The following is a 26,480-nucleotide window of genomic DNA, read 5'->3' on the forward strand; positions in this document are numbered from 1 at the left end:
GGGGTGGAGTTGTTATTTTTTGTTGTTGTTTTGAGAAAAGGGCCTCCCCACATATGTGTGTGTGTGTGTGTGTTTGTGTCTCTCTCGTCCAGGCTGACCTTGAACTGGAGAACTCCCTGCCTCTACTTTCTGAAGGGCTGACTAGTCATGTACCACAGGTGCTTCAGTCTCTTCCCCAGGATGACTTTGTGTCTTACAAAGCCCAGAACCTCTTGCGTTTGGTAACCTTCCTTCCATCACGGGCTGTGTTCATTTATTTTACAATGTTATTACCTGTTTGGTTCTCTTTGTTCTCAATCTTCTCAGGTTAATTATATTTTCCCTGAGGTACACAGAAAACTCATTTTCTGTCATACCTTCCTCCATCCTGGCCTCGCGCTTCCACAAATTTCTCTTTCTCGTGTAGAAAGAGAAAGATCCTTCAAAACCCTCATTTCCCAGGAACACGTCCCAACAGCTTCGGACAAGCAGAGCAGAGTGCAGTTTCTGTGTTTCTCTTGTTTTCTCCTGCATCATCCTTGGCAGGATGATGGGAATCTCCCCCAGCTGGGAGTATTTTTGTTCATTACTCACAGTTTATAGGCGACGCAATCACTGGTGGTCCAGATTGATTATTGGGTGTTTTGTACTCGGCACCACTGACCTCGCTCTGTGACAGAAACTCTGCTCTGACGTGTTTCCTTGGATTATGTTGGAGCGAACAGAAACAGGTAGCATGAGATAGGAACAATTATTCACAACATAGCACCAAATGCTGTAAAGCCCAGAGATATCAAAGTCTCACAGCAACCCATAGTACCAACAGCTTCTCTTAGCAGGGGTTTCCATTGCTTCCATAAAACACCATGACTAAAAGGCCAGTCGAAGAGGAAACGGTTTATTTGGTGTGCACTCCCATATCACAGCACAGGACAGGAACCCAAACAGAGCAGGAACCAAGAAGCAGGAGCTTACGCAGAGGCAATGGATGGTTGCTTGTGTGTGTGTGTGTGTGCATATATATGTATATAATTTTTTTATACTTATTATTTTTTCTTATTTTACATGTCCTTCATACTGGCTTGCTTCTCATGGGTTGGTAAACCTTGCTTTCTTATAGAAGCCAAGACCACCAGCCCTGGAACTGCACCACTCACAATGAGCTGGGCCCTCCCCCACCAATCACTAAAAGAGACATTTTCTTAATTGAGGTTCCCTCCTCTCGGATGACTTTGGCTTGTGTTAAGTTGGCGTAAAACAACTTGAGCACAGTGCTCAAGAACCCACAGTTTCACGGTGCTCATAATTCCTGTAGCTCCCACAGTATCCACAGGAATTACTTTCATCATCACTGTAACCAAACAGCTGCCAGAAGCAACTTCCGGGAGGGACTATTTTATCTCTGTTTGAGGGTGCGCTCGCTCTACAGGTGGGGAAGGTGTGGGGGAGTACCCGGTCCCAGTCCCACCGTAGTCAGAAACCAGGATGAATGGCAGTACTCCATTTCCCCTTTTACTCAGTCCATGGGCCAATCCCAGCTACATTCAGGGTAGGTCTTCCCTCTTCAACCCTGGTTGTCTTGGAATTCAAATTCACAGAAATCTGCTCACCTCTGCCTCCAAGTGATGGGATCAAAGGTATGCACCACCACACCCTAAATTGGCTGGGATATTTTGAGCACCAAATTTTTGATAATGTTTTTACTACCGATCTATCTATGTATCAATCTGCCTTTTACCTTAACTTACTATATACTTCATAAACTCATTCAAAACCAGAAGTATGACTATTATCAATCTTTGGATCCTATAGAGTAGGATAATCATATGAAAAATATCACAAGATCCTTCAGCACATGTTCCGATTAATTATTAACATCACCTTTGTGTAAGGAGTATGTTTTTCTGCCTGCCGCCGCCTGGTCTTGTCCTGTCGCCACGCCAGCCCCAAATAATGCACAGAGACTCTGTATTTGATATTATACTGTTGGCCAGTTACTACTTTCTTATCGGCTAGCTCTGTCTTAAGTATTAACCCATTTGTGTTAATCTATGTATTTCCACGTTGTCTTCTTACCCGGAGCCGGCTGCCGTATCCAGCTCTCTCCAGACTCTCCATCTTTGCCCCTCCTTCCTCCTTCCTCTTTCCTCCTTGTCTCCTAGTCCCTCCTATCTTCCTTTCCTATTGGCCAACAGTGCTTTATTATTAAACCAGTATGAGAAACATATACAGAATGACATCTCCCATCACCTTTGTAATGCAGTAAGTTAAAAAAAAAAAATCAAACCGTGAAACCTTTTGTTAGGTATTGTGTTAACACTCACCGGTATCTCCTACACTGCAAAGTAAACATATGTTGAGTTTACATTGTCCCACTTCAGTTATATTTCAGAGCCACTGGAATTGCTATGGATGTGCCAGTCTGGGTGCCACGGACCACTGTGGACCTGAAGATCTGCATGTATGACCGACTCTACCAAGACTCCATCATTGTGCACACGAGGTGAGCCCTGAGGTGGCTAGCAGGAGTGTCATGCCTGGAGCTGGCTACACACTAGCTCTGAATGGTCACCTCAGGTGGCAGAGGACTGGGCTGTAACGAGTACGGTTTTTCGGCCCGCCACCTGCTCTTGTTCCACCACCAAGCCAGCCCCAAATAACACACAGAGACTCTGTATTTGATACAATGCTGTTGGCCCTGTTACTTGTTTCTTATCAGCTAGCTCTGCCTTAATTATTAACCCATTTCTGCTGATCTATGTATTTCTCTTACCGGGGAGCCGGCGGCATACTGCTTTCTTCAGACTCTCCATCTTGACTCCTCCTTACTACTTCCTATTTCCTCCTTGTCTCCTAGTCCCTCCTATCTTCCTTTCCTATTGGCCAACAGTGCTTTATTATTAACCAGTATGAGAAACATATACAGAATGACATCTCCCATCATCTCCTCTTTTCTGTCTAAATAAAAAGAAGGGTTTTAACCTTAACATAGCAAAATATATCACATAACAGTTATCAAATAAGAATCACAGTTAACACTATTTAGTCCATTAACATTTAGCAAGATTTGAAGAAAATATTCCATCATCTATCATATCTTTGTGTGTCTAAAGTCTAAGTAACTTATCTTTAATACTAAGGAAAACTGTAACCATAACTCTCTGTCTTCAAGTCCCTCAAAGACCACAGAAGGATAGTATAAACTCTAGAAATGACAGGGACAACTCACTGCCTGGTCACCCAAAGTTCTTTTGTAATCTTCCATCTTCAGCCCATAGGCCATAGTGTGTCTGGCAGACTCTTCAGCAACACAGGAAACTTTAAACTGTCTTCTTGTATTGGCAGTTTGTCAGTCACTTTTCTCTGTGTCCTGCATACTGTCTCGAAGACTCTTCCATGAAGCAGGATCTCTGTAGCAATGTCCATCTTGAATCAGCAGTCACTTTTCTGTGGGTCCTGTATGTCCAGTATATACAGCATAAAGTCAAACAGTCCAGACAAGAGCAGTATCTTGTCCAAATGGCTAGTCTTGCCATATTGGAAGTAAACTCCATAATGAGTTTCTTCAATGTCCATCTTCATCTTCCTTTCTGACGCAGGTGGTGTTGCCAGGAACAATTATGTCTCATTGTCAAGAAAAACCCTAAACCATTTTAAATGCCATATTCTGTAGGTCTTTGAAAGATTTGAAGAATATCTATCTATCTCAAATACATCTGCATATCTAGAAAACCTAACTCACCTAGCTATGTTTTGACTATTATAGGTAACTATCTAAAATCTGTACTAAATTATACATTACATTTTTAAATGAGCTATATAAACACAATACATAAACAAGAAGAGAAATATACATATACAACATTGACCTTAAATTGTATCAATAAATGAAAATCCATTCCAAAACAAAGTATTCATATCTATACCATAATTCCCTTTTTACCTTTAAAAAGAATTGGCTATGATCATTAACCATTTATAACCAAGTCCATTTAAATGAAAACAAACATTTATAAACAATATTTGGGAATTTGGGCGTCGTTCTTTCCAAACTACTTCCTGCTGACAGGGGGCGCTGTCATGGGGGATCCTGAGAAGATGTAGAAATCCTGGCTGTAGTCTGCAAGACTGCCTTGTCCAAGCAGTTTTGAATGTTGGATCACCAGCGACTCTGTTTCAGGGGGTCTGGCTTGCTCAAATCACATTAGTCTGGAAGGAATCCATAGCTTTTTATTTTCTGTGGAAACAAAAATAGAAATCCTTTTCCCCAGTAACTTGTCCTTGAACTTAAATTTTGGAGTCAAAGCATTTTCAAAATATATACATTGAATTAATTCAGCAGCATTTGTTTTAACAGTTGTTGTTTCCTCAGCAGTCAAACAATACAAAGACAATATAATACCGTACAGTATACAAATTTTCTCCATCTGTGGCTTTTTATTATTCTGTTTCTTTTCTATTTTTTGAGACAGGGTTTCTCCTTGTAACTCTTATCTGTCCTGGAATTTACTCTGCATACCAGGTTTACTTTGCAAATCACAGAGATCTGCTTGCCTCTGTCTCCTGAGTGCTGGGATTAAAGGCGTGTGCTACAACACCCAGTTCCTCTTTGTCTCTTTACAACCATTTTTTTTTCATGTCTACGTATATTTTAAAACACACTGTAAATCTTTAGAGGTTTTTCTTAATATGAAACTGTCTTTACTGTAAATCTTTATCTTTGTCTGGCCACAAGTCCTTTATCTGGTAAACAACAACATTGCTAAAATGAAAGTCATAGCTGTGTCAGCCTCGGTTTACCAAAGATGGTGGCGGGTACTTTTACCCGCCAGCACAGAAAGCTGTGTTCACCGCCTTGGTCTGCGCTGCCACCCAGAAAGCATTCTGCAGGCTTGGAGATATGGTCACTGCCATTGCCATCTCTCATACACACCAATAAATTGTTAGCAGAGTTTCTTGAAAGCCTTGCGGTTTTTTGCCACATATGCTGAGTCAGGAATCTTCCCTTAAAGGAGCCACGCGAATATCTGCTTGCCTCTAGCAAAGCAGAGTTCAACTGAGAAAAATGCTGATACCAAGAAACCTTGCTTGTCTCTGTTCTGTTGCTTCTAAAACCCTTTTTTAAGCTTTTGTTAAATTTTAAGTGGAAGTTCTTATTAACCACGTGGGCGCCATTTGTAAGGAGTTCGGTTTTTCTGCCCACCGCCTGCTCTTGTTCCACCACCAAGCCAGCCCCAAATAACACACAGAGACTCTGTATTTGATACAATGCTGTTGGCCCTGTTACTTGTTTCTTATCGGCTAGCTCTGCCTTAATTATTAACCCATTTCTGCTGATCTATGTATTTCTCTTACCGGGGAGCCGGCGGCATACTGCTTTCTTCAGACTCTCCATCTTGACTCCTCCTTACTACTTCCTATTTCCTCCTTGTCTCCTAGTCCCTCCTATCTTCCTTTCCTATTGGCCAACAGTGCTTTATTATTAACCAGTATGAGAAACATATACAGAATGACATCTCCCATCACTGGGCAGCAGAGTAGGCTAAGGACCTTGAACAAAGTGACCCTGAATGACCATGAGATACCAGTGTTGTCAAGGCATTTTAGAGAAACCCAGGAGAGTCAAGGGCAGGGTCAGATCTGAAAAGAGAGGGAGGGACTGCCGCGATGGAACACCAGACACCAGAAAGAGCGAGAAAGGGATTTTCCCCTGAAATCTCCACAAGGGGCCAAGCCTGCATGCATCCTGACCTTCAGCCTAGTTAGTCCCACTTTGACCTCCCATCCTCCAAGATGCTCAGGGAATTACTTTATAACTGTCCAGTCTGCGTTTGTGAAAACGTTGCAGAAGCCCTAGCAGCCACATGTAGACTAGACTAAGTCCAACAAAAGAAGTGTGTTTATTTGTACTGTTTTACAAAGACATCAGAGTTTAGATTAAAAATATTTTCCTTGAAGTACAACCGGAGATAGGAGCATCCCAGGTTTCATAACTTCGTCAGCTTTGAGCCACTGGTCCCCAGACCATGGAAACCCCTGTCGGTAGCCCCTTCACACACGGCAGGTACCACACATGACCTGGGAGAACAGCACGCTGCGTGACATGGTTTCCACGAGCTTTGCCTTATGCCATGAAGGTGCAGCTGGTGGATGTCCCCAAGCTCCTCCCTGGGAACCAGAGCCTGTTTAATGAAGGGATGTGGGTTTGGAGGGATTGTGCTTTGCGATTATTTGGGAGGACGGGTAGGTGTTAAGTGCTTCCTCTCATGTAGGGAAGGAATGGAAAGGAGCCAAGGAATTTTATCATTCTTACCCAAAGCACCTAGTTGTCAGTGTAAATGTGTTTACTAGTCTTTAAACCCAGTGTCATTTGTAACTTTGTTTGTGTGGTTTTACCTGCATGAGTGTAGAGGGGTGTTGGTTTTTTGAAGACCATGTGTTGTTATGCGCCCAAGAGCCCAATGTTAGTAACTGAACAAACAGTGGATCTGACTGGCACGTCTCTCGGGGTCCAAGAACCCCAAGCAGCTGCGTTCCATGGTGTTCTGGATCCCTGGCAGCAGAAGTTCAGGGCCCTGGTCAACTGTAGTGGTGGATACACACTGTAGGGGCTTAGAGGCAGGTCAGAGGTCGCCGCAACTCCTGTAACCATCTGGGCAACGGTGATCATGCAAAGAGCAGGAGAAAGGAGGGATGTTTCTCCCTCTGTCTGCACTGAGTACTCCCTTATGGACTCCCAGTGTCCCTCATAGCCTTCAGTGTCCACGGCATGACTTTATTGTTCCATTTCTGGGTCACCGTGGACCCAGCTCTCAGGGCCATGTTTGAATGGAGGCTCTGGAAGGTTCTATTGCCAATGATCCCCAGGCAAACCAGGGAAGAGTTCCCTGGGCCTCCCTCCCCAGATTACCTAACCCTAATCCTTCCTTTGGTTGAGAGATAATTCTTCCCATGGGAACAAAAGGAGACTCCCATAGGGAGCAAGCCAGGACTGTCCTCCAGGGCAGCCTTAGAAGGCCATACAGCCACTGCCAGTGGCTTTGGAAGACACCTCATTTCAGAAAATGGAGAGGAGACAGGAAGACACAGGTGGCCCTGATGACTGGATACACACATGTCTATTCTCCCTCCGTCTGGTTCTGAGTTATAACCTTGTGTCAACAGCTAACACCTAGCCATCAAGAGCCTCCCAAACTTCTGTAAAGAACTCTTGGTGGGAAGAAGCCTGACCCCATAGGGAGAAGCCATCCTTTACACACCTTCCAGGCCCCTGCACTCAGTAGCTGCCTGCAGTACTTTTTCCCATAATGCACTCTAGTCTCTGAGAACTGATTTGGGCACATCTCAACTCAAATTTTTATTGTTTTTATTTTAAAAATTTTTTCAAGCTGAGTATGTTGCATATGGCTATAAACTTAGCACTCAGGAGGCCGAGGCAGGGCAATCGTGAGTTCTATAGTGCAGCCTGAGACGCTGTCTTATAAAAAAAAAAAAAATCAGGGCTATCAGAAAGGCACTTTCTGTTAAAGCCTGGACCTGAGTTCAAAAACTCCCAGAACCCACAAAAACATAGGTGTGAAACAATTCTGTAAAGTTTTCCACACATGTCCTCTAGCCTCCACACATGTAAAGTACTCACATGCATTGTAACTGTGCACAAGCACACAAATGAATACACATACACACATGCACATACATACACACCATGCATTCATACACAACAGTAATAATGTTCATTTTTTTAAAAAAAATGTATTATAGCGCCTTTAATCCCAGCACTCGGGAGGCAGGGGGTCTATAGAGCTAGTTCCAGGACAGGCTCCAAAGCAATACAGAGAAACCCTGTCTTGGAAAAACAAAAACAAAAACAAAAAAACAACAACAACAAAAGCACTGTTGCCAGGTATCACATGACAAGCACCTCTAAAATCCCAGCACTTTGGAGGCAGAGGCAAGAGGATCTCTGAGTTCGAGGCCAGCCTGATCTATGTTCCAGTTCCAGGACAGTCAGAACTGTATAGAAAGACTGTCTCAATAAATATGCGTTATTATATTTCATTTTATTTTATGTGTGACTCCTTTGCCTGATTATAAGTGTGTGTCCCACGTGCATGCCTGGTGCCCACAGAGGGCAGAAGAGGATATCAGATCCTCTGGAACCAGAGCTATGGATATCGTGAATCACCACATGGGTGCTGGGTGCCCTGCAAAAGCAACAAGTGCTCTTAACCATCATGGCACCTCCCCAGCCCCAAAACAATAATTTCAATTCAGAACGAAACGTCCCTTAAGAAACAGTGTTGAAGCTGCTTTCTAACCATCCGTGTGCTATGCTTGGCTCAGAGTAACTGACACTGTGTATTGCACACTGGCTCTATCATTAGAAACACCTTAACGGGCCAAAGGATTAAGCATGCAAAGCCACCTATGATCTCTTACAGGTCAAAAGCAGCCCTGCGCCTGAAGTTTGAAGTCTGCAAGGAACTGAGGGGCCACATAGAGCTTCTGCCAGAAACAGGCTACATCCAGGCCCAGTCCTCCTACTCAGTACAGCTCAAGTTCCTGCCTAGGTGAGAACTGGGAAGGCCTGGAGCACGATGGGAGGGGGTGGGACCCGTGGGTGCCTTGTGCTGACCACTTTGCTGGTCACACATCCAGGAGGTACCACCTGCCTGGGTAAGAACCCCACGTAGGCTTCTGTTCAGACACTCCTGTGAGATTGTCCCTCATCCCTTCCTGCCTCAGGTTGTCTATAAGGTGTGCCTGTCACTCAGTTGTCCCTATATCCTCCCCGATCCAAACAAAGGAAGCCCTTCTTGGTTCTTGCCCTTGAGAATACCTGCACAGCAGGTGCTGCAGGCTGTTTTGCTATGTTCTCTGACTTCATGCCTTTCCTAGGATAGACTGGGAAATAATTCGCTTTAGCTTTTCTGGTACTTTGGCAACCAAAAGTCCTGATTTTCACAACATTCGGTTGCCCTAAATGACCCTTGGTTCCTGCTACAGGCCCCACTTTCCAGGCTAAGGTCTAGATCCTGGGCTATCAACAGAGTTTGGACCACAGCAGTAGGTATAGCAGGCTGGGGAGCGAGGTGGTTTTAATACCTGGTCTCTCATGGTGATTCCCCAAAAAGGTAACAGGGAACTCTTTGTACTTTTTAAAAAGTATTTCTAAAACGATACTAATTCTTTTTTTTTTTTTTTTTTAATTTCTGTTTGTTTTTGAGACAGGGTTTGTCTCTGTGTAACAGCCCTATCTGTCCTAGAACTTGCTTTGTAGCCCAGGGTGGCCTTGAACTCACAGAGATCTGCCTGCCTCTGCCTCCCGAGTGATGGGGTTAAAGATGTGTGCCACCACTGCCCAGCACTCATTCTTTCTTCAATCAAAAATAAATAAATAAATAAATAAATAAATAAATAACCTTTTTTGAGACAGAGTTGAGTCATAACCGTGTAGCCCAGCCTGGCCTACCTTACGCTCTTCTGGCCCTATTGTAGGCGTGCACTACTCAACGCAACAAAAGCAAACGTTTTCTTTATCAGTACTGGGCACGGAACCCAGGCAGGGTCTTGTGCCCTACCACTTTGGCAACGGCCGGTCCATGAACAACCTGCTCTTAGACTGATTTTTCAAAAAGGACTTTTAGAATCCCTTCAAATGATAGACTCCTTATCATTTTATTGATCTTGTATTTTAAACTTATTATTTTGGACTAAAGAGATGGGTCAGCGGATAAAGTGCAGCCTTGCTACCAAGGCTGACAACCTGAGTTCACACACCAGAATCCACATGGTAGGAGAGAACAAACTCATGGAAGTTATCCTCTGCCCCTCGTGAATTAAAAAGTGGTATGTGTAGTCCCCAAAACAAACATATTTTTAATTTCATTGTAAAATTATGGTTGCATGCATTCGTGGGATAAAGCACGATGTCTCGATACATACACACGCATGCATACACACACAGAATATGGCATAATTAGACCAAAGTTTTTGGTTTGAGTCTTTAGTTTTTTGAGACAGGGTCTTACTATAACGACCAGGCTGGTCTCAAGCTCACAGAGATCCTCCTGCCTCTGCCACTGAAGTATGGGGACTAAAGGCACACACCACATCTGGCTAAGCTGAGCTTATTAACATTCTTTTTTTTAAATATTTTATTGAAAATATACTATTCTCTCATAGAGTACATCCAAACCACAGTCTCCCTCCCTCCACTCCTCCCTGCTCCCTCCACCTCTCCTCTCCCCCAGACCCACCCCCCCACTCCAATTCCTCTTAGAAAAGGCCAGATCCCCTGAAAGACAACAGCCAAACTGAATAAAACAAGCTACAATAAGACAAGGCAGAAGCCCTCAACCCTCTAAGGACTCAGGCATTATGCTGGCCTGCCCCCGTCACCTAGCAGAATGTACAAAGGCAGTACGCTGGTCAGCCCAGGGTTCCATGATTTCATAGTCTGCAGGCAGGTGCAAAGGGCCGTTTAAAGGAAAGACCCCTGCCCACTTACGCTCTCGTCTCTCTGTCCACTGTCCTCTCTTTCCCGCTGTTCCCCTGGGGCAGACGGGACTCTTCCTGTCTCCCTCTTCTGTCTTCTCTGCCTCTGTGCCTCTTTACCTCTCTTCTCTTTCCTCCCACTCCCTCCCCTTTCTATAAAACTTCCCACTTGAGCTCTGTCTGCCCGGCACGTTTGTCCCTCCGCCTAGGTCAACATCACCTGCCGTGGAATCCGCCATGGTCCCTACTCTCATTATTCCATACAAACCCAACAGGAGGAAAAGATTCAAGAGATAAACCAGCTCCCAGTGTTAGGAGCCCTACAAAAATACCAAACCATCAGCCATAACAGATACACAGAGGACCTGGTACAGACCCACGGAGGCCCTGTGAGCCCTTGTGAACCCTGATTAGTTGAGTCAGTGAGCCATTTAATTGCAGGACACTTTTTAAAGTTAGCATACCAAGTAATGGGTTTGCTTATGTCATACTCATACTCATATCATTATGCCATGTTCTTATTCATACTTGCCCTTCAGTTTTAGAACAGTTTTATTGTTCAAAATATAAAGAAGAAAAACGTATTCAAGTGGGTCCTACCTCTTGCAGACACTCCCTCCCAGAAGACGCAGGAAAGTATTTTGACCCAGAAAGTCGAGTTCTGGAGGCTCCGCTGACAATCTGGGTGGCTGACCAGGTCTGTACAGGACACTTTCTGGGAATGCTAAGCACTCCTACGGGTCAGGTAGCTGCTGTGGGAGATCAAATCCTGTCTCCCCGATGACAATACCTAAAGAGGTAGAACCCTGATTTCAGAACCCTTCCTGACTTCCCAGCTGTTGATATCCAGTGGCCTGACAGACAGCTGTGCCTCCTAATCTCATAACCCCTACATAGTCTGAAAAAAAAAGGAGGCACTTGCGGGCCAGAAAGAAACTTCTAATTCTAGTCCAAGCAGGCTGGCTCAGATAAGCACACAAGAAATATGTCTATGAGGCTGGAGAGATGGCTCAGTGGTTAAGAACAATGGCTGCTCTTCCAGGAGGACCCAGGTTCAATTCCCAGAACCCACATGGAAACTCACAACTATCTATAACTCCTGTTCCAGGGTACCTGACACCCTCACACAGACATACATGTAGACAAAAACACTAATGTGCATAAAATATGAATAAATAAATAATTAAAAAAGAAATGTATCTACACAGTTGAACACAGATACACAGATGAATGCACCACATACACACATAGATATGCATGTTACCCCCTCTTCAACATGGCTCCACATTTATATGTGCCTACAAACAGTATGTTCACACATAGTCACACACCACATTGCCACCCCTGGCTGATCCTTTAGATTTCTGCCTGCACGCCTTCACTAACCTCCACCATGGAATTCTGGCTCGGATGCTGCTCCTTCACTAGGAGACACCGAGTGATGGTCTGGTTGAGAAACTCGTCTTCTGGCCACAAGGCTACAGAACCCCCTTTATTGTTGGGGGGCTTTTGCACAAATCTTCTAGTGGCTGGGAATGGTCTTTGCCTTTTGCACCTTAGATCAAACCAGTGGGCTTCACCGTCCAAGCCATTGTCACCACCTCAGACTTGGAAATCAACCCCGTAGAGATAAACTTTGGCTACTGTACCATCTACGAGGCTATAAAGACAGAAATCAGCCTCATCAACCACTCCCTGCTGCCGCAGGAGTTTGGGTTCGTTGGACTTCCAAAGGTACCTGCTGTGGTCATCCCTGGGGACATGGGGCAGGAATAACAGCTGCTCTCCAGGCCCAGGCATCAGCAACTCCGCTATCCTGTACACCACCCAGTTGACCATCTCCCTGTCTGCCTTCCCTGGCCAAGTCCCACAGGACAGTCTAAGAGCATGCCCAGGCCTGACTGCCATCCGCCCTTCCCAGGGCTGTCTCTATCCACCCACACACACCCAGCTTTCATACCCTCATACTCAGTGAGGTTGAGCACCCACACGCACACACGCACACGCCTCTCATTCTCAGGCCCTCCATGTGTGCTCCCAAACTGGCATGTCCACACGTTGCCTCCCCCACACAGGGTACACGGTTTCCTACCAGATACTCTATAAAGTGTCTTCACTTTGACTCTGTCCCCATTTCCCAGTATGTGGACATCCAGCCCAATGATGGGTTTGGGACGATCTTGCCACTGGAAACTTTGCAACTTGATGTGATCTTCCAGCCCATGAAGGCCAAGGAATACAGATTTGAACTGATCTGCAAATCCGAAATAAACCGGTAAGCCTGCTAGGCAGAGGAGACGGGTGACCATGCTATCCTTTCCTCAGACCCCGCCAGGCTGACCTCAGGGCTGGGGTAGACAGCACTGGTGGTCAACAGGAGCCCAAGACCCAGGAATAGATAGGTTTTAGGTCCACATGACCTTCCACTTTGGACTAGTTTACCCTTGTATGTGAGGAGATAAGGGAATCAGGAGCTGACGAATAATGAAGTATTGTGAGCGCATGCATCTGTGTATGTGTCAGTACATTGTGAAAAGTATCTTGGTGTAAATACTCATACATGATTCACTGTGAAGACATGAAATATGTCATTCCTTGCCTTCCTGGGTTTCTGTTGGGAGGTCTAGTGTTATTCCAATGAGTTGGTATCTTGGGTACCAATCAGTTGGTAGAGTGCTTGCTTCACATGCTTGAAGCCCTGAATTTGATCCCCAGAATCACGTGAAACAGGTGAGGTATAAGTGCCTGTAATACCATCACATGGGCATTAGAGGCAGGAGAGTAAGTGTGAGAGTTATCTTTACCCATGTAATGTGGTTGAGGCTAGCGTGGGCTACATAACACCTGTCTCAGAAACCCAAAACAAAAGGCAAACAAGAAACCCTTATTTTAAGATTTAAAGGGAGTTAGAGAGAGATGGCTCAGCAGTTAAAGAACACTTACTGTTTTTGCAGAGGACTCAGCTCAGTTCCCAGCACCCACATGGTGGATCTCAACCATCTGTGACTCCAGTTCCAGGCAATCATGCCTTCTCTGGCCTCCTCGGTCTCCTGCACACTCAGAGTACACATAGACTTAAGCAATTGAACATGTGTACAAGTGTAGCCACACATTTTTAATTTAAAGCTTTGAGCCAGGTGCAGGGGATCATGCCGTTGATCCCAGCTCTCAGCAGGCAGACTCTCTGTGAGTTCGAGGCCGCCCTGGTCTATATAGTGAATTCCTGGCCAGCCAAGGCTACACAGTGGGATGCTGTTTCAAAAACAAAGCAAAAAAGGTTTGAGAGCCTCGGGGATGACTCAGTGGGCAAAGTGCTTGCTGTGGAAGGGTGGGATCTGAGTGTGAATCCCTAGAACCCACACAAAGCGCAGCGACGTGCATCTGGGACCCCAGTGCTCCTGTGGCAGGTGGAGACAGTAAAACCCTTGGAAAACTCGAGGGTCGCCTGCCTCGACCGACATGCAGCAGTGAACAACAACATCAGAGAGAGAGAGAGAGAGAGAGAGAGACCTTTGGGCACCAAACCTGGCAGTGTAGTAGAAGGAGAGAGCTGGTATTCACAATTTGTCCTCAGACCTCCACACACATGCATGCCACACATATACAAACATGCTAAATAAATATAAAGAAAAAAAAATCTTAAATAAAAAAGAGAGACCTTACCTCAAAACAAGGCAAAAGGTAAGAAGCAGCTTCCAAAGTTGTCTGTCCTCTGACCTCTGCCCTTGCACTGTAGCCTATGTGTGCACACACTTACACAATACACACACATATGTCATATGTACACATACATACATGCATCATACACACACAAACTGGAGAAAAACAGAGTTTTGCTTTGTTTTGTTTTAACTCAGGTAGTGGCACAGGCCTGTAATCGCAGCATTCAGGAAGCTGAGGCAGAAGGGTCAAGTTCGAGGACGTCCTGGGCTACGTGCATAGTGAGCTACAGGCCAACCTAGGATATATAAAAAGAAAAGATTCCGGGAAATGTCATATTTAGTCATTGTCATACTTTATGTGTGGTGGTATTTTGTTTATGATCTAACAAGTAAAGCTTGCCTGAAGATCAGAGTGCACAAAGCCAGCCACACAAGTTAGCCAGCCACAGAGGCCAGGCAGCGGTGGTACACACCTTTAATTCCAGCACTCGGGAGACGGGGGGGGGGGGGGGGGGGGGGAAATGCAGATGGATCTCTGTTAGTTCAAGGCCACCCTGGCTACATGAATTTGATCCAATTTAAAAGAGAAAGAGAGCTCACACAAAGGTGATCTCAGCACTTGGAGTGATGCACCTTTGATCCCAGCACTAGGGAGGTGGGGACAGGACTGATACAGCTGAGCAGAGAGGAAGATAAAGTGGGAGGAGACAGGAGCTCAGTGCAGCCTAGGCAGTCTGAGGACAGGATGGCCCCTTTGGTCTGAGGTAGAGATAGGAGCTAGTGGCTGCTCTGCTTCTCTGATCTTTCAGCTTCCCCCCCCCCAATATCTGACTCCCAGTTTTTATTATTAAGACCAATTAGAATTCATGTTACATTTATGCATCCATTCAATTAAACATTAATAATGACCCATCTACCCCCCCCAAAATATTAACTTACACATTTGGACATCTGAACGTAGTTTGTCTTTGTGCGCACAGGTGTCCGTGGGTGCATGCACGTGTGTGTGCCTGTGGAAGTCAGAGATGTCTGGGTGTTGTTCCTCAGGCACCTTCCACTCTCTTTATGGCAGGGTTGCTCACCAGCTTGGAACTTTGCCAAGTAGGCCAGGCTAGCTCTCTAGCAAACTTCTAAAGAACTGTCTGTTCCCCACTCCTATCCCACAACTGCTGGGTGTCATAAGTAGATGCCACTGTGCCCAGATTTTTATGTGGGTTCTAAGGACTGGAGTTGGGTCAGTGTACTTATAAGACAAGTGAGCCATCTCCCCAGCCCCAGAACACATTTGTGTTATAGGTGAGAGTTTGACAGGATCATGTAATGGGGCTGGAGAGATGGCTCAGCAGTTAAGAGCACTGGCTGCCCTTTCAATTTCTAGCACCCATATGGTCTACAACTCCACTCCCAGGGAATTTTACGCCCTCTTTGGCCTCTGCATGCACTGCAGGCATGTGGTGCACAGATATGCAGGCAAAATGCCCACTCACATAAACTTAAAATAAACCTGTAGGCCGGGCGGTGGTGGTGCACGCCTTTCGTCCCAGTACTCCGGAGGTAGAGGTAGACAGATCTCTGTGAGTTTGAGGCCAGCCTGGACTACAGAGTGAGTACCAGGAAAGGCTCCAAAGTTACACAGAGAAACCCTGTCTCGAAAAACTAAAATAATAATAATAGTAGTAATAATTATTATTTTTAAAAATAAACCTTTAAAGCCAGACAGTGGTGGTGCATGCCTTTAATACCAGTACTTGGGGCACAGAGGCAGGTGGATCTGTGGGTTCAAGGCCATCCTTGTCAGTCTACATAGTGAATCCCAGGATAGCCAAGGCTACACAGAGAAACCCTGTCTCGATAAATAAATAAATAAATGTAGGTGGATGTTTCTTTCCCACCCACCAGTTCCCAAACAAACATATTGAGATTTAATATTAATTATAAATGTTCCTCCAGTAACTCAGGCTTATTACTAACTAGCTCTTACAACTTAGATTAACCCATTTCTATTAATCCATGTATTGCTGCCTAACTACCTGCTAGTCAGTTCGTTATTAACCAGTGAGAGTAATACATATTCACAGTGTGCAGAAAGGTTATTCCACAGCAGCTAAACCTTTAGAGCAATACATGTAATGAGTGCAGAGTACCAACCAACAGTGGAGATCTTTCTCAGCGGGCACGAGGACTTAGACTCAATCCTCAGCACAGAGGAGAGTCTAGCGAACATGGGAGTCCAGGGAAAACGTAGAATGTAAAGCTTCCAGTTGGCAGAGTGCTTGCCTAGCATGCACAAAACCCTAAGTTCAATACCCATCACCCTGTAAACGAGACACGGTGAAACACACCCGTCATTCCAGCACTCAGGAGACAGAGGAAGGAGGATTTTAACTGTCAATAAACATCCAATGCAACAGGCCAGAAATCAACTCCTCTTACTACATTTTTCTTTTCTTAAAAATGTTTAGTTTTAGGCAAACAGTGGTGCTGCATGTCTTTAATCCCAGCACCTGGGTGGCAGAGGCAGGTGCAGGTGGCTCTCTGTGAGTTTGAAGCCAGCCTGGTTTACAAAGCTGGTTCCAGGACAGCCCGTGGGTCGTTTGCATGTCTGAATATGCACTATGTACACACAGGTGCCCATGGCGGCCAGAAGACGACTTTGATCCTCTTGAACTGGAGTTACCGGTGGTTTAAACCCACCCCCCCCACTCCCACCCCCCCCCCCCCCCGTTCAGGGGCGGAGAACCGATTCTGGGTCATCAGCAAGAACAGCCAGTGCTCTGTTTTCAACCCGTGGGTCTAGATTTGTATCAAGATTCACAACAGTAGTAAAATTACAGTCATGAAGTAGCAGTGAAAATGATTTTATGGTTGGGAGTCACCACAACATGAGGAACTGTATCAAAGGGTCAGGTCGCAGCATTAGGAAGGCTGAGGACCACTGCTCCAAGCCATCTCTTAGCCCTGCAACCCTTATTTTTAAAGCAACTTACAAGTTTTTGCTTTGCTTGTATAATTTTGCTTACGCATTTCCCCCACGTTGGTTAGTCAGGTTGTAAACAACTGTGGTGACTGAGGGAATTAAGTCTTGGGGACCCGGGGTGTCACGAGCTCAGCAGGCAGGCCTGTCCGTCCATCGCCGCTGACATGTGGGGACTGTCCAGTGTCTCCTCCACTCAGGGTTGCAGAGGGGCCACAGACTCCGTGGCATAAAATGAACACCGCCTGCACTGGTTGCTTTCAGGTGCTTCAAGGTATCTTGTCAAGCAGTAGGTGTCCACCCACCCCTGGAGCTGTCCCACTACCAGATCAAGTTTTCAGCCACTGCCCTGTATGGCACCACTGTGTCCACGCTGTATGTCATCAATTCTCACCTGAGCATGAACAAACTGATCCACTCCGTGCCTCGGATTGGGTCAGAGGAAGCCGTCCCAGTGGGACCAACATCCTTTGAGTTCTTGCTGCCCCCTAATTTGCCCATCACCATCTCGCCATCTGTGGGGACCGTGTTACCAGGAAAGGTGAGCAAGGGCCCCGCCCCCACTGACAGGCTAGGAGACCAGGGCTTCCAGGCCACTCTCCCGGGGTGCCTGGCTTGGCACACCTTAGACACACAGGTATTGAACCACAGCAAGGCCAAGGACATGAGCCAGGGGCTCAGGAGCAGTGGGAAGCAGACGTGGTGTCCTTGGACTCACCTGAGCTGAGAGGCAGAGAGCCCTGCAAGGCAGCTGATCCAGTGTGTGCCTGCCTGGGGCTGGAACGGGAAGGCGTGCAGACTGTCAGAAGGGCCGAGTGTTGGCCCATAGCAGATGGAGCTAAAGAAGGCCACACAATGCCTGCCTCAAGGAGCACAGCCGTGTGGGCCACTTCCATTCAGTGTCCCTTTGTCTGGTCACCAGCAGGATTCAGTGGACACAGTCATTTCAAACACGCTGTCAGATTTAGAAATGACTACCTTAGTACTGGTTCTCATCTCCCACTGAGTTAGGCCGGTGTCCAGTTCTAGTTTCCTCCAGCTCTGCCTTTTTTCCTTCTTCCTCTTCCCTTTCTCTGTCTTCTCTCCCTTTTCCTCCCCTCTCTCTCCTCCCCCCACCTCCCCTCCACTCTTTTCCTCCTCTGTCTTTTCTTCCCCCTCTTAACCATCATTTCACCCCCTACACCACCCCCATGTCCTGGGCATCAAGTCACCGTGGACTCTTTTCCTGGGAGATGTCCCGTGGGGGCTTGCTGCAGATGGGGGAGGGGCTCATTTCTTACTCTAGTCTGGTGAGGCTCTGACCCATTCCGAGCCCTGCTCTCAGCGCCTCCAGTTAACAGACCCCCAATGTACACGGCCTGAAGTCCACCCCCAGCTTCCTAGAGCAGTGGCCAGCGGGAGCCTGCCTGGAGGGGGAATATCTAGGTGAAAAATCGAAACACAGTCAAGCCTGGCGGCACATGCCTTTTGAGAGACAAAGGCAAGCAGTTCTCTGTGAGTTCAAGGCCAGCTTGGTCTACAGAGGGAGTTCTGGGACAGCCAGGGCTACACAGAGAGGCTCTGTCTTGGAAAAACCAGAGAGAGAGAGAGGAAGGGCAGGAGGGAAGGGGAGAGGGAGGGTGGGAAAGAGGGAAGGAGAGAGAGAGAGAGAGAGAGAGGAGAGAATTACAGCCTCCCGCCCGGGGCCACCATGAGAGGAGGGATGGGAGGAGGGAGCTGTGCCAGCAGCAGGGCCTCCTCTGCCCTCTGAGCTTCTGGGGGAGGGTTGGCAGTCCTAGTGTCTCTCTGCAGAGGTGCTTGGTCCAAGTGGCCTTCCAGCCTGTACTGCCGCATGAGACGATCCTCGAGGAAGCCGTTCAGATCCTGAACAAGGAAATGGAGAACAAACTGGTGAGTGAAGCATGTAGGGAAGGCGCATGCTGACCAGAGGGGAGAGGCGTGAGGAGAGGAAAAAAAATGGCAAAACGGCATTTTCCCAGCACAGGGAAGGAGGGAGCAGATGTGAGGGCCTCTGGCGCCTGCATCCTGTCCTACGTGTGGCGTGTGATGCAGGCACGAGGCAGACTTTTCTGTGTTCCAAGAGGGGTAGAAGTCTGTCCTGCGAGAGAGACGGCTCCCTCTCCCGAAAGTGGCACCAGGCAGTGGGAGGCAAGGGTGGCTGGAGTTTTAACCAAAGCGGGACTGGAACAAAAGCCCAGAGCAGCCTCTCTGAGGGATAACACGGAAAACCGCCTCTGCAAGGTAGCCTTGAAATAGCAGGCAAGCCTGACCCAGCAGTACGTACGGCCTTCATATGCTGCCCCGACCTAGGGAGTTGTGACACCACTGCCTACAGGCTTGCCTCCTGCCTGCCTTTTATACTACACGCCTGAACAAAGAGCCCCAACCGGAATTCCGCCTTCTGATGAGGCACTGAGGTACAAGGAAGGCATGGACTGGAGGAGACCGAGGACCCCAATCCGGCAGACTTCTTACTTCTCTGTGGCTTGGTCTGTCTAACTTCAGACCTTTCCGGCCATGATGGAGGCCTCTCCTTGGAGGGGAGGGCCTCTGTGCTTGGGCTTCCCCCGGGGTGCCCCCGGACCTGTCTCCACTGCTTACTTTCCTAATCCTCTGATGAGCCTGATGTGGTCAGACTCCCCTAGAGAGCCAGTTGATTTGAGGATACCGTTGACTCCAAACTTGAACCGGTAGCTCCTGTCACTCAGCAAGCAGTCAGACCGAGCCTACTAGGCTAGGCCTCAGAAGAGCCTAGGGCAGGGGTACAGCGTACCCTGCCATGCAGAGAACTGAGCGTCTCTGGTAGCTTCTTGTCATCTTTTCCTGCTTTATAGTTCCGAAAGGAAACAGCCCAAAGGAAGGAAGGGTGGAAGCAATCTATGCCTGTGGCTCGGGTTCACAACCGGGACCGATCAACCCGGGCCTCCACTCCCCATACTCCAGAGCTGCAGAGGCAGGAGCTAGGGGCCAGGTAGGACGAAGGGATCTTCCCAACCTGCGTCTCACCGGGCCTCCCCTGAGCCGATGAAGCCCACCTTGCTCGGTAGAGGTTTTCCCATACATTACCTGGAGCACAGCTTCACTGGCTCGTGTGTCTGAAGGTCCAAGACGGACTGGCTTCAGGGCTTTTCTTCCGAGGCATCTGCTCCTTAGTTATTACCACGGGCCTGGCAGCCCTCTGAACAGACTACTCCGTGGTCTGACTCCAGCCTCCCCAATGAGCAAATGAGCCCAAGAAAGCTCGGATGGGTTGGGCCACTTACCAGCCCAGGACTTGTCCCTGTGGGTCTAGGAACATGGCTCTGAAGTGACAAAGACCTTTACGCCCTCTCTCTGGATGACCAGGTCCTGCAGTGGGGAGGAAGGTCCCTATGGGAGCCAGAGGAGGGTGGGAAGTTAGTCTATCAGACAGAACTGGTGTGACCACCACCCGGGACCCATGGTGGCTCTGAGCTCTGCCTCTTAATGCTCTCACTTTCCCCAGAGAGCCCACCTGAGCCCAGAGCCTTAGAGGGTAGGCATGGCCATCAAAGATGAGTATCCTTGGGGCAGAGCCTAAGGGGTCATGAGGACTGTGCATGAATGCACTTTGCTGGCTTCCTTCCAGTTCCAGTGAATACCAAGCTGCACAAGCCACCTTGGCCAGAGCCTTCCAGGGGAAGTTTGACAGATTTGTGGTCCCCTGTGTCGTTGCCAGTGGTGACATCAAAGACAGGAAGGCATTGGAACCGCTGAGCTTCAGGTGTGGGGTCCTTGAGATAGGATGGGGCTTGACTGGCCATAAAAATCAGTTTCTCCTCTACTGCTTGTCAGACCTGAGGCCTGGGGGGACACAGGGTCACCCTAACCTGCCCTTATTTATCCTCATCCTGCCTCTAGCCCCCATAATACTCTGTATCTGGAGCTATGGTGCCCAGCAGTGGCTCCGTCCATTGTGGTGACATCCAACAAGGGCAAGACGTTCTTTAACTTCGGTGACATTGCTGTGGGTAAGTCCTAACTATGTCCTGACAGCCTTCACTCCTGAGAGCAGATCATCTTCTACCCTGGGTACCAAGACCGCTCCAGTTAGCCTGTGCTCCCTGGCTTTACCATAGAAATGGGTGCCCCTTGGGGTCTAGGATCTGCGACCAGACTCTTTGCCACATCTTAGGGCACCGAAGCATAAAGAAGATCACCCTCCAGAACATTTCTCCTGAGGATCTTACTGTATCCTTATCTATGCTCAGTGAGTCAGCGTCCAGGTGTGGAGATGGGAGTGGGGTGTATGGCAGAACCTGCTAAACGTTACCTTCATCCTTGATGCTCAGTCCTTAGTTGGAGTTCTCAGTGCTGGACCCCAATGGTCCCTTCATTCTGCTAAACCCCTCCAACAAGCTATGTTCTGGCGAGACGCAGACCCTGGTGATGTCCTTCTCGCCCCATGAGAGCATCCTGGTGAGTGATGCTCTCTGCCCTGAGATCCCCACATGGCAGGACCATGGTGTGACCACAGGGCAGATGCCACTGCGTGCTCGGGCCCAGGCGATCGTCTGGAGCCTGAAAGCAGCCTGTCCTTCTGACCCAGCTCTTGCCAACAAGTCTGTGGAGGCAAAGATCTCCAAGCCATGTCAGGAGCACAGCGCTATCAGCCAGCTGCTCCAGGTGGAGCTCCCATGTCTGCTCTGTGCTAAAAGCACACGATCTCCTTAGGCTCAAGAAACACTGGACATCATCACCAAAAGAGGGACCCTCACTCTCACGCTCATGGGCACAGGTGTGGCGTCCATGATTACATGCTCCATTGAAGGCAACGTCCTCAACATGGGCTATGTGCTTGCTGGAGAATCTTTCTCGACAAGTTTTAAGGTGAACTAAGCTCTTGTCCCAGCCTCCTGAAAAAAAAAAAAAAAAAAAAAAAAAAAGATTTCTTAGAGCCAGTGAACTGTGCGCAATCAGAAGTGCCCAGCTGGTTGGGGAACCCCTGGAGGCACGCTATCTCTTCCAAATTCTCTGTTCCCAGAGGGCTGTCATTTCTAATGTCTTCTTACCAAGGGCCCCAGAGCCTTTACTTGTGGGAAAGCTGGAATCCCCCCCCACCCTACCCTTAACCCTAAGCCAAAGCGCTGGCCTGAAGGATGTTTTACGTCTTCTGCATCAGGGCCTTCATTGCCCTTCTGCTTCGATGCTTAATTCCTTCTCTGGAACTCTGTCTAGGCGCCCTTCCCCCACCCATCCAACTCCCCCCCACCCCCACCCACCCAGTGGATAGGCAGACCTCTGAGGAGATCCACTCAATCACCTTGGGTCCCTCATCTCCACGTGAGCATGGTCCTGTCTCGCCCTGAGGGGTACCCTAGGTTTGGACTCAAGCATCCCACTTGCTCACCTGCTCTGGTGGGGTCCTGAAGTGGAGTGCCAGACAGGGTGCTATCCAGAGAGAGGCTTGAGGTTGGGGAGAGACCGGATGAGGCCACGGTCCGTCTAAGAGGACAGCCGACAGGCACAGTGCCGGCAGGGAGGCAGGCTGCCAGCCGGCCTCGGAAGAGGCCAGTGTGGGATGAGTGACTGAATGCCACCAGCAGTCCCAAACACTGCCACTGCGGTTACGGCCTGTGATACCATGAGAAAAGGGCTTGGAGCGTACTGTGACCGGGTCCCCGTCAGGTGTGACCCAGCAGCAGGCAGCCTAGTCGGGGTCACTCACTGACCACAGGCATAGGGCAGCTTAGGGCATACTAGTTGAGTGGCATCTTGCTCTTGCAGCTACAGAATGAATCCTCGCTTCCCATTAAATTCTGGATGCGGCTGGAGAGCCTCTCCACAAAAAGGGCCGAGGCCCGGCAACAGCTACCGAAGTTCCTCACCTCCCACGAGCAGAGGACGGAAATTGTTGGTGAGTTAACGCACTGCCAGGAACCACGGGGATACAGAACCATGAGTAGATATGTGCTGGGAAATGGGGGTCCTGCGCAGGGTGGAGCAGGGTAGGGCAGGGCAGGGCAGATCATGGAGAGACTGGGCGAATAGGAATGCAGAGAGGCATGACGAGCTCAGTGGAGCAGGACTGGGGGTGTTGATCGTAACCCTTGCCCCACCCACAGGCACGCAGAACCACAGTGGCCAGAGCGTGTTCAGTGTTGTTCCGGTCGAGGGACTCATGTTGCCTGGGAAGGCTCAAGAATTCACCGTAACGTTCAGTCCAGACCATGAAAGCCTCTACTTCTCTGACCTGCTCCAAGTGGTGCTCTTCGAAAAGGTGGAGATCGTAGCTGGGGCCCCCACAGGTCCCACGCCACTCTGGGTGGGGGTCCCTCATCTGCCCCTCCCTGGAGGCTTTTATTATCTGGCACGCGCCGGCGCTGTGTTGGAGGATGTCAGGCAGATGTCAGCATCCCCGGATCTCCCGGCCCCGCCCCTGAACCAGCCTCGGTTCCCAACTGTCAAGCTGCAGGGCAGGTTGTTATGCTTCTTGTCCCCAGAAAGTCTCCCACCAGATCTTTCTGAAGGGCGCTGCCCGAGAGCACATGATGTTTGTGGAGGGAGGGGACCCACTGGATGTGCCTGTGGAGTCCCTGACAGTGATCCCTGCCTTGGACCCAGAACATAGAGACGGTGAGCCCCCACCATGTGATTTCTGGCTCAGGAGGGGCAGGGGAAACCTTGGGGATCAGCTAGAGGACGCTCCAGCACCCCAAGCCAGCAAGTGGGCATACTAAGGCCCACTGGGGAAGAGAAGATTTCCAGTCCATCAGCCCCAGAGCCAGGCAGGATGATCTCTACCAAGCCGATTGCTATGGGAGGTTCCAGCTTCACCCCACCCCCACCCACCTCCCTCCCTCCATGGTGCTGCCTGACCCTGGACAGCTCCCCTCATTCCCAGGCCACATCCTCTATCTAGCCACTTTTCAGCTAGATCTCCCCTTCCAGAAGCGGAGGACATAAAGCCCATTCTGGTGACCTTGAACTATGTCCAGTTTGACACGGACATGCCAAACCCACCTGCCACCCGAGAGCTGCAAGTGGGCTGCATCCGGACTACCCAGCCATCACCAAAGAAGGTGATTCCAACCTTAGCCTGAGTTAAACCGCAGAAGCCTCATTGGCCTCCCTGGCCTCTCCTGGCCTTGTGTAGGACTTCTGCAGCAGATGTGGGGTGGCAGGCAACCCTGGTCAGAGTTGAGTGGTGGGTAAAGCTGGGCAACCCCCAGCCCTCTAGTCCTACTGCCTCCTGAGAGTGCCTGAGCCTCTAACCTCCAGTAGTATCTATCAATGCCTCACAGACTGTGGAGTTCAGCCTGGACGGGGCCGCGTGGCTTCAGCACAAGGGCTTCTCCATCGAGCCTTGCAGGGGCTCCGTGGAGCGCGGTCAGACCAAGACCATCAGCATCTCCTGGGTACCTCCCGCTGACTTTGATGTAGGTGCTGGGACCCCAGGCAGGGCACTGGGGATGGGGATGGGCAGACAGGTCTGTCTGGAAAGCCTACTAAGGAGCTTCTTCTTCCAGCCAGACCACCCGCTCATGGTGTCAACCCTACTGCTGCTCCGGGGTGATATAAAGGAGACCTACAAAGTCATCTTTGTGGCCTACGTGGTGGCTGGGCTCTGAGGTCACAGGAAACTTCAGAGCCTCTTGGTCTCTCCCATCCACTCTTGAATCCCTTCCCAGGGTTTTGGGTCAAGCCAACACATTCCCCTAGGCCTGGGACCTGGGCACCCCATGCTGGGCAGGTTCAAATGGACAGTCCCAGGGCCAGAGCTCCCCAGCCCTACAGACATGGCTACTTCCTGCTGCCCAGAGAGCAATCCAAGACCCCGCCCCCACTCAAGTCAAGAAATAGTAATCCGTCCAACTCACCGCAGCACACAGCCTGCTCCAAGATGCACCACCCCTACCCCTGGACCCCAAACCCACCAGGACCTCCTCAGGCTTTAGAGATATCGCAGGCCTGTCAATAAACTCTAAGAATCAACACAGAAATGTGCAGTGATGGGGTTGGGGTGGGTGGGGGGCTGGCTCAACACAAAGTAAGGCGAGAGGAGAACCTGGTGAAAGCCTGACCCCCACTCCCCCTCGCAGACCCCAACCCATAAAGCAATGTTCTGCCTAGAAAGAACCTCCCAGAGGGTGAGGTCTTGCCAGATAACTAGAGGAGGTTCACCCCGACTCAAACACTGGAAGATCCCTCGGAGATTAATCTGTACAACGGAGTGCTGTGGGGGGGGGGGGAGCGCAGAGCCAGGGTCGAGTCTGGCCCAGGCCTGGAAAGGGGCAGGGAGGAGTGGGGGGGGGAGGAGAAGAATTTCAAAGTCCAGAGAAAGGTCCCTTAAGCCTCCCAGCTCCTCCCAAGTCCCAGGAACCTAGGTGGTCCCAGGGAGGGGTGGGCCTGGTATGTATGTGTGTGGGGGGGTGGGGGGAGCAGTTTCTGGGTTTGAGTTTGCACTTGTCAGAAAAGAATGAACCTTGCTCTCTGGGCCCCAACCCACTCGGCTGTACTCCCGCTCCAACACTGCACCAGCGCTTATCCAGCGTCCCTGCTTTGCCACTCTGTGGGGACAAGCTACCAAGAGAGCCTTCTCAGCCTTCCTATGCCTTGGCAGGGCGGTGGGGGTGATGGCATCTATCCGGGTGCTCTCCTGGACACTCACTGCTGTCCTGAGTGCCCTTGATACCTCGAAGCCTGGCATTGCCCCTAAGCGAGCCAGCGGCATCGACCTTACAGCAGGATTTTGTAGGATTTCCGCTCAGTGGCCCTGGAGGTATCAGCCCCAGGCCCTCTGCTGCCGACTGGAGCTGACCACTCATAACCTCAAACCCTTGACGCGTTTCCAGGTCAGATGGGTGGCAAAAGCAGGTCCACTGGACCAGTCTGGGGTTCACGAGGACATGCTCAGGGAAAGCGCTACCCCAGGCGGGCCACCTCCTTGTGAACTCAGACGTGGCTATCCTGCCCATGTCCTCCCCCTTCTGAACCTCAGGCTCTGATGTGGGCGTCAGGCTGCACTTTTGACACCCGCTCTTTCTTCCTGTTCTGGTGCTGGCACAGCCAAAGCAGAGCAAAGGAAGGAAGGAAGGAAGACAGGAGACAGCCCGGCACACAGGGCCGCTGAGAGGCAAGGGTGTCCTGAGTGCATAGGAGCCTGTCCTTCCTTAATCAGCCTGGCTGTGCTGACGCCCCCTGCAGTCTGACCACGACTGTTGTGTGTCTGCTAGTTCCCTAGCAGTGGAGGGCAGAGCAGCCAGGCAGAGCACCTAGCCTGGAGGGAGACCGCTTGATAAAATCCTCCAGGAAGAGGCACCCACTTCAGCAGTAGAAGAGGGCATTCCAGGTTGTTGTGGGAGGAGGGCTGGAAAGTGGTCCTCTTATAGCACCTCAACAGCCCAGAG

At 49.3% G+C, this 26,480-nt stretch overlaps 1 protein-coding gene across 1 annotated transcript in view; it reads left to right on the top strand.

Moving 5' to 3' along the window:
- Nucleotides 1–25,036, top strand: part of Cfap74 (cilia and flagella associated protein 74) — a 61,111-nt gene extending 36,075 nt beyond the window's left edge. The window contains exons 21-39 of the mRNA XM_051173923.1: nt 2,361–2,482; nt 8,421–8,549; nt 11,086–11,173; nt 12,037–12,210; nt 12,618–12,751; nt 17,377–17,653; nt 18,904–19,011; nt 19,947–20,083; nt 20,720–20,854; nt 20,992–21,101; nt 21,266–21,321; nt 21,430–21,549; nt 21,805–21,960; nt 22,858–22,987; nt 23,196–23,350; nt 23,574–23,706; nt 24,022–24,152; nt 24,375–24,509; nt 24,600–25,036. Of these exons, the coding sequence (XP_051029880.1) occupies nt 2,361–2,482; nt 8,421–8,549; nt 11,086–11,173; nt 12,037–12,210; nt 12,618–12,751; nt 17,377–17,653; nt 18,904–19,011; nt 19,947–20,083; nt 20,720–20,854; nt 20,992–21,101; nt 21,266–21,321; nt 21,430–21,549; nt 21,805–21,960; nt 22,858–22,987; nt 23,196–23,350; nt 23,574–23,706; nt 24,022–24,152; nt 24,375–24,509; nt 24,600–24,701 (2,532 nt within the window). The 3' untranslated portion in view covers nt 24,702–25,036. The remainder of the gene's footprint in view (nt 1–2,360; nt 2,483–8,420; nt 8,550–11,085; nt 11,174–12,036; nt 12,211–12,617; nt 12,752–17,376; nt 17,654–18,903; nt 19,012–19,946; nt 20,084–20,719; nt 20,855–20,991; nt 21,102–21,265; nt 21,322–21,429; nt 21,550–21,804; nt 21,961–22,857; nt 22,988–23,195; nt 23,351–23,573; nt 23,707–24,021; nt 24,153–24,374; nt 24,510–24,599) is intronic.
- The last annotated feature ends 1,444 nt before the right edge of the window (nt 25,037–26,480 follow it).

Source organism: Phodopus roborovskii, unplaced genomic scaffold, assembly GCF_943737965.1.
Source record: "Phodopus roborovskii unplaced genomic scaffold, PHOROB, whole genome shotgun sequence".
Lineage (NCBI taxonomy): Eukaryota > Metazoa > Chordata > Mammalia > Rodentia > Cricetidae > Phodopus > Phodopus roborovskii.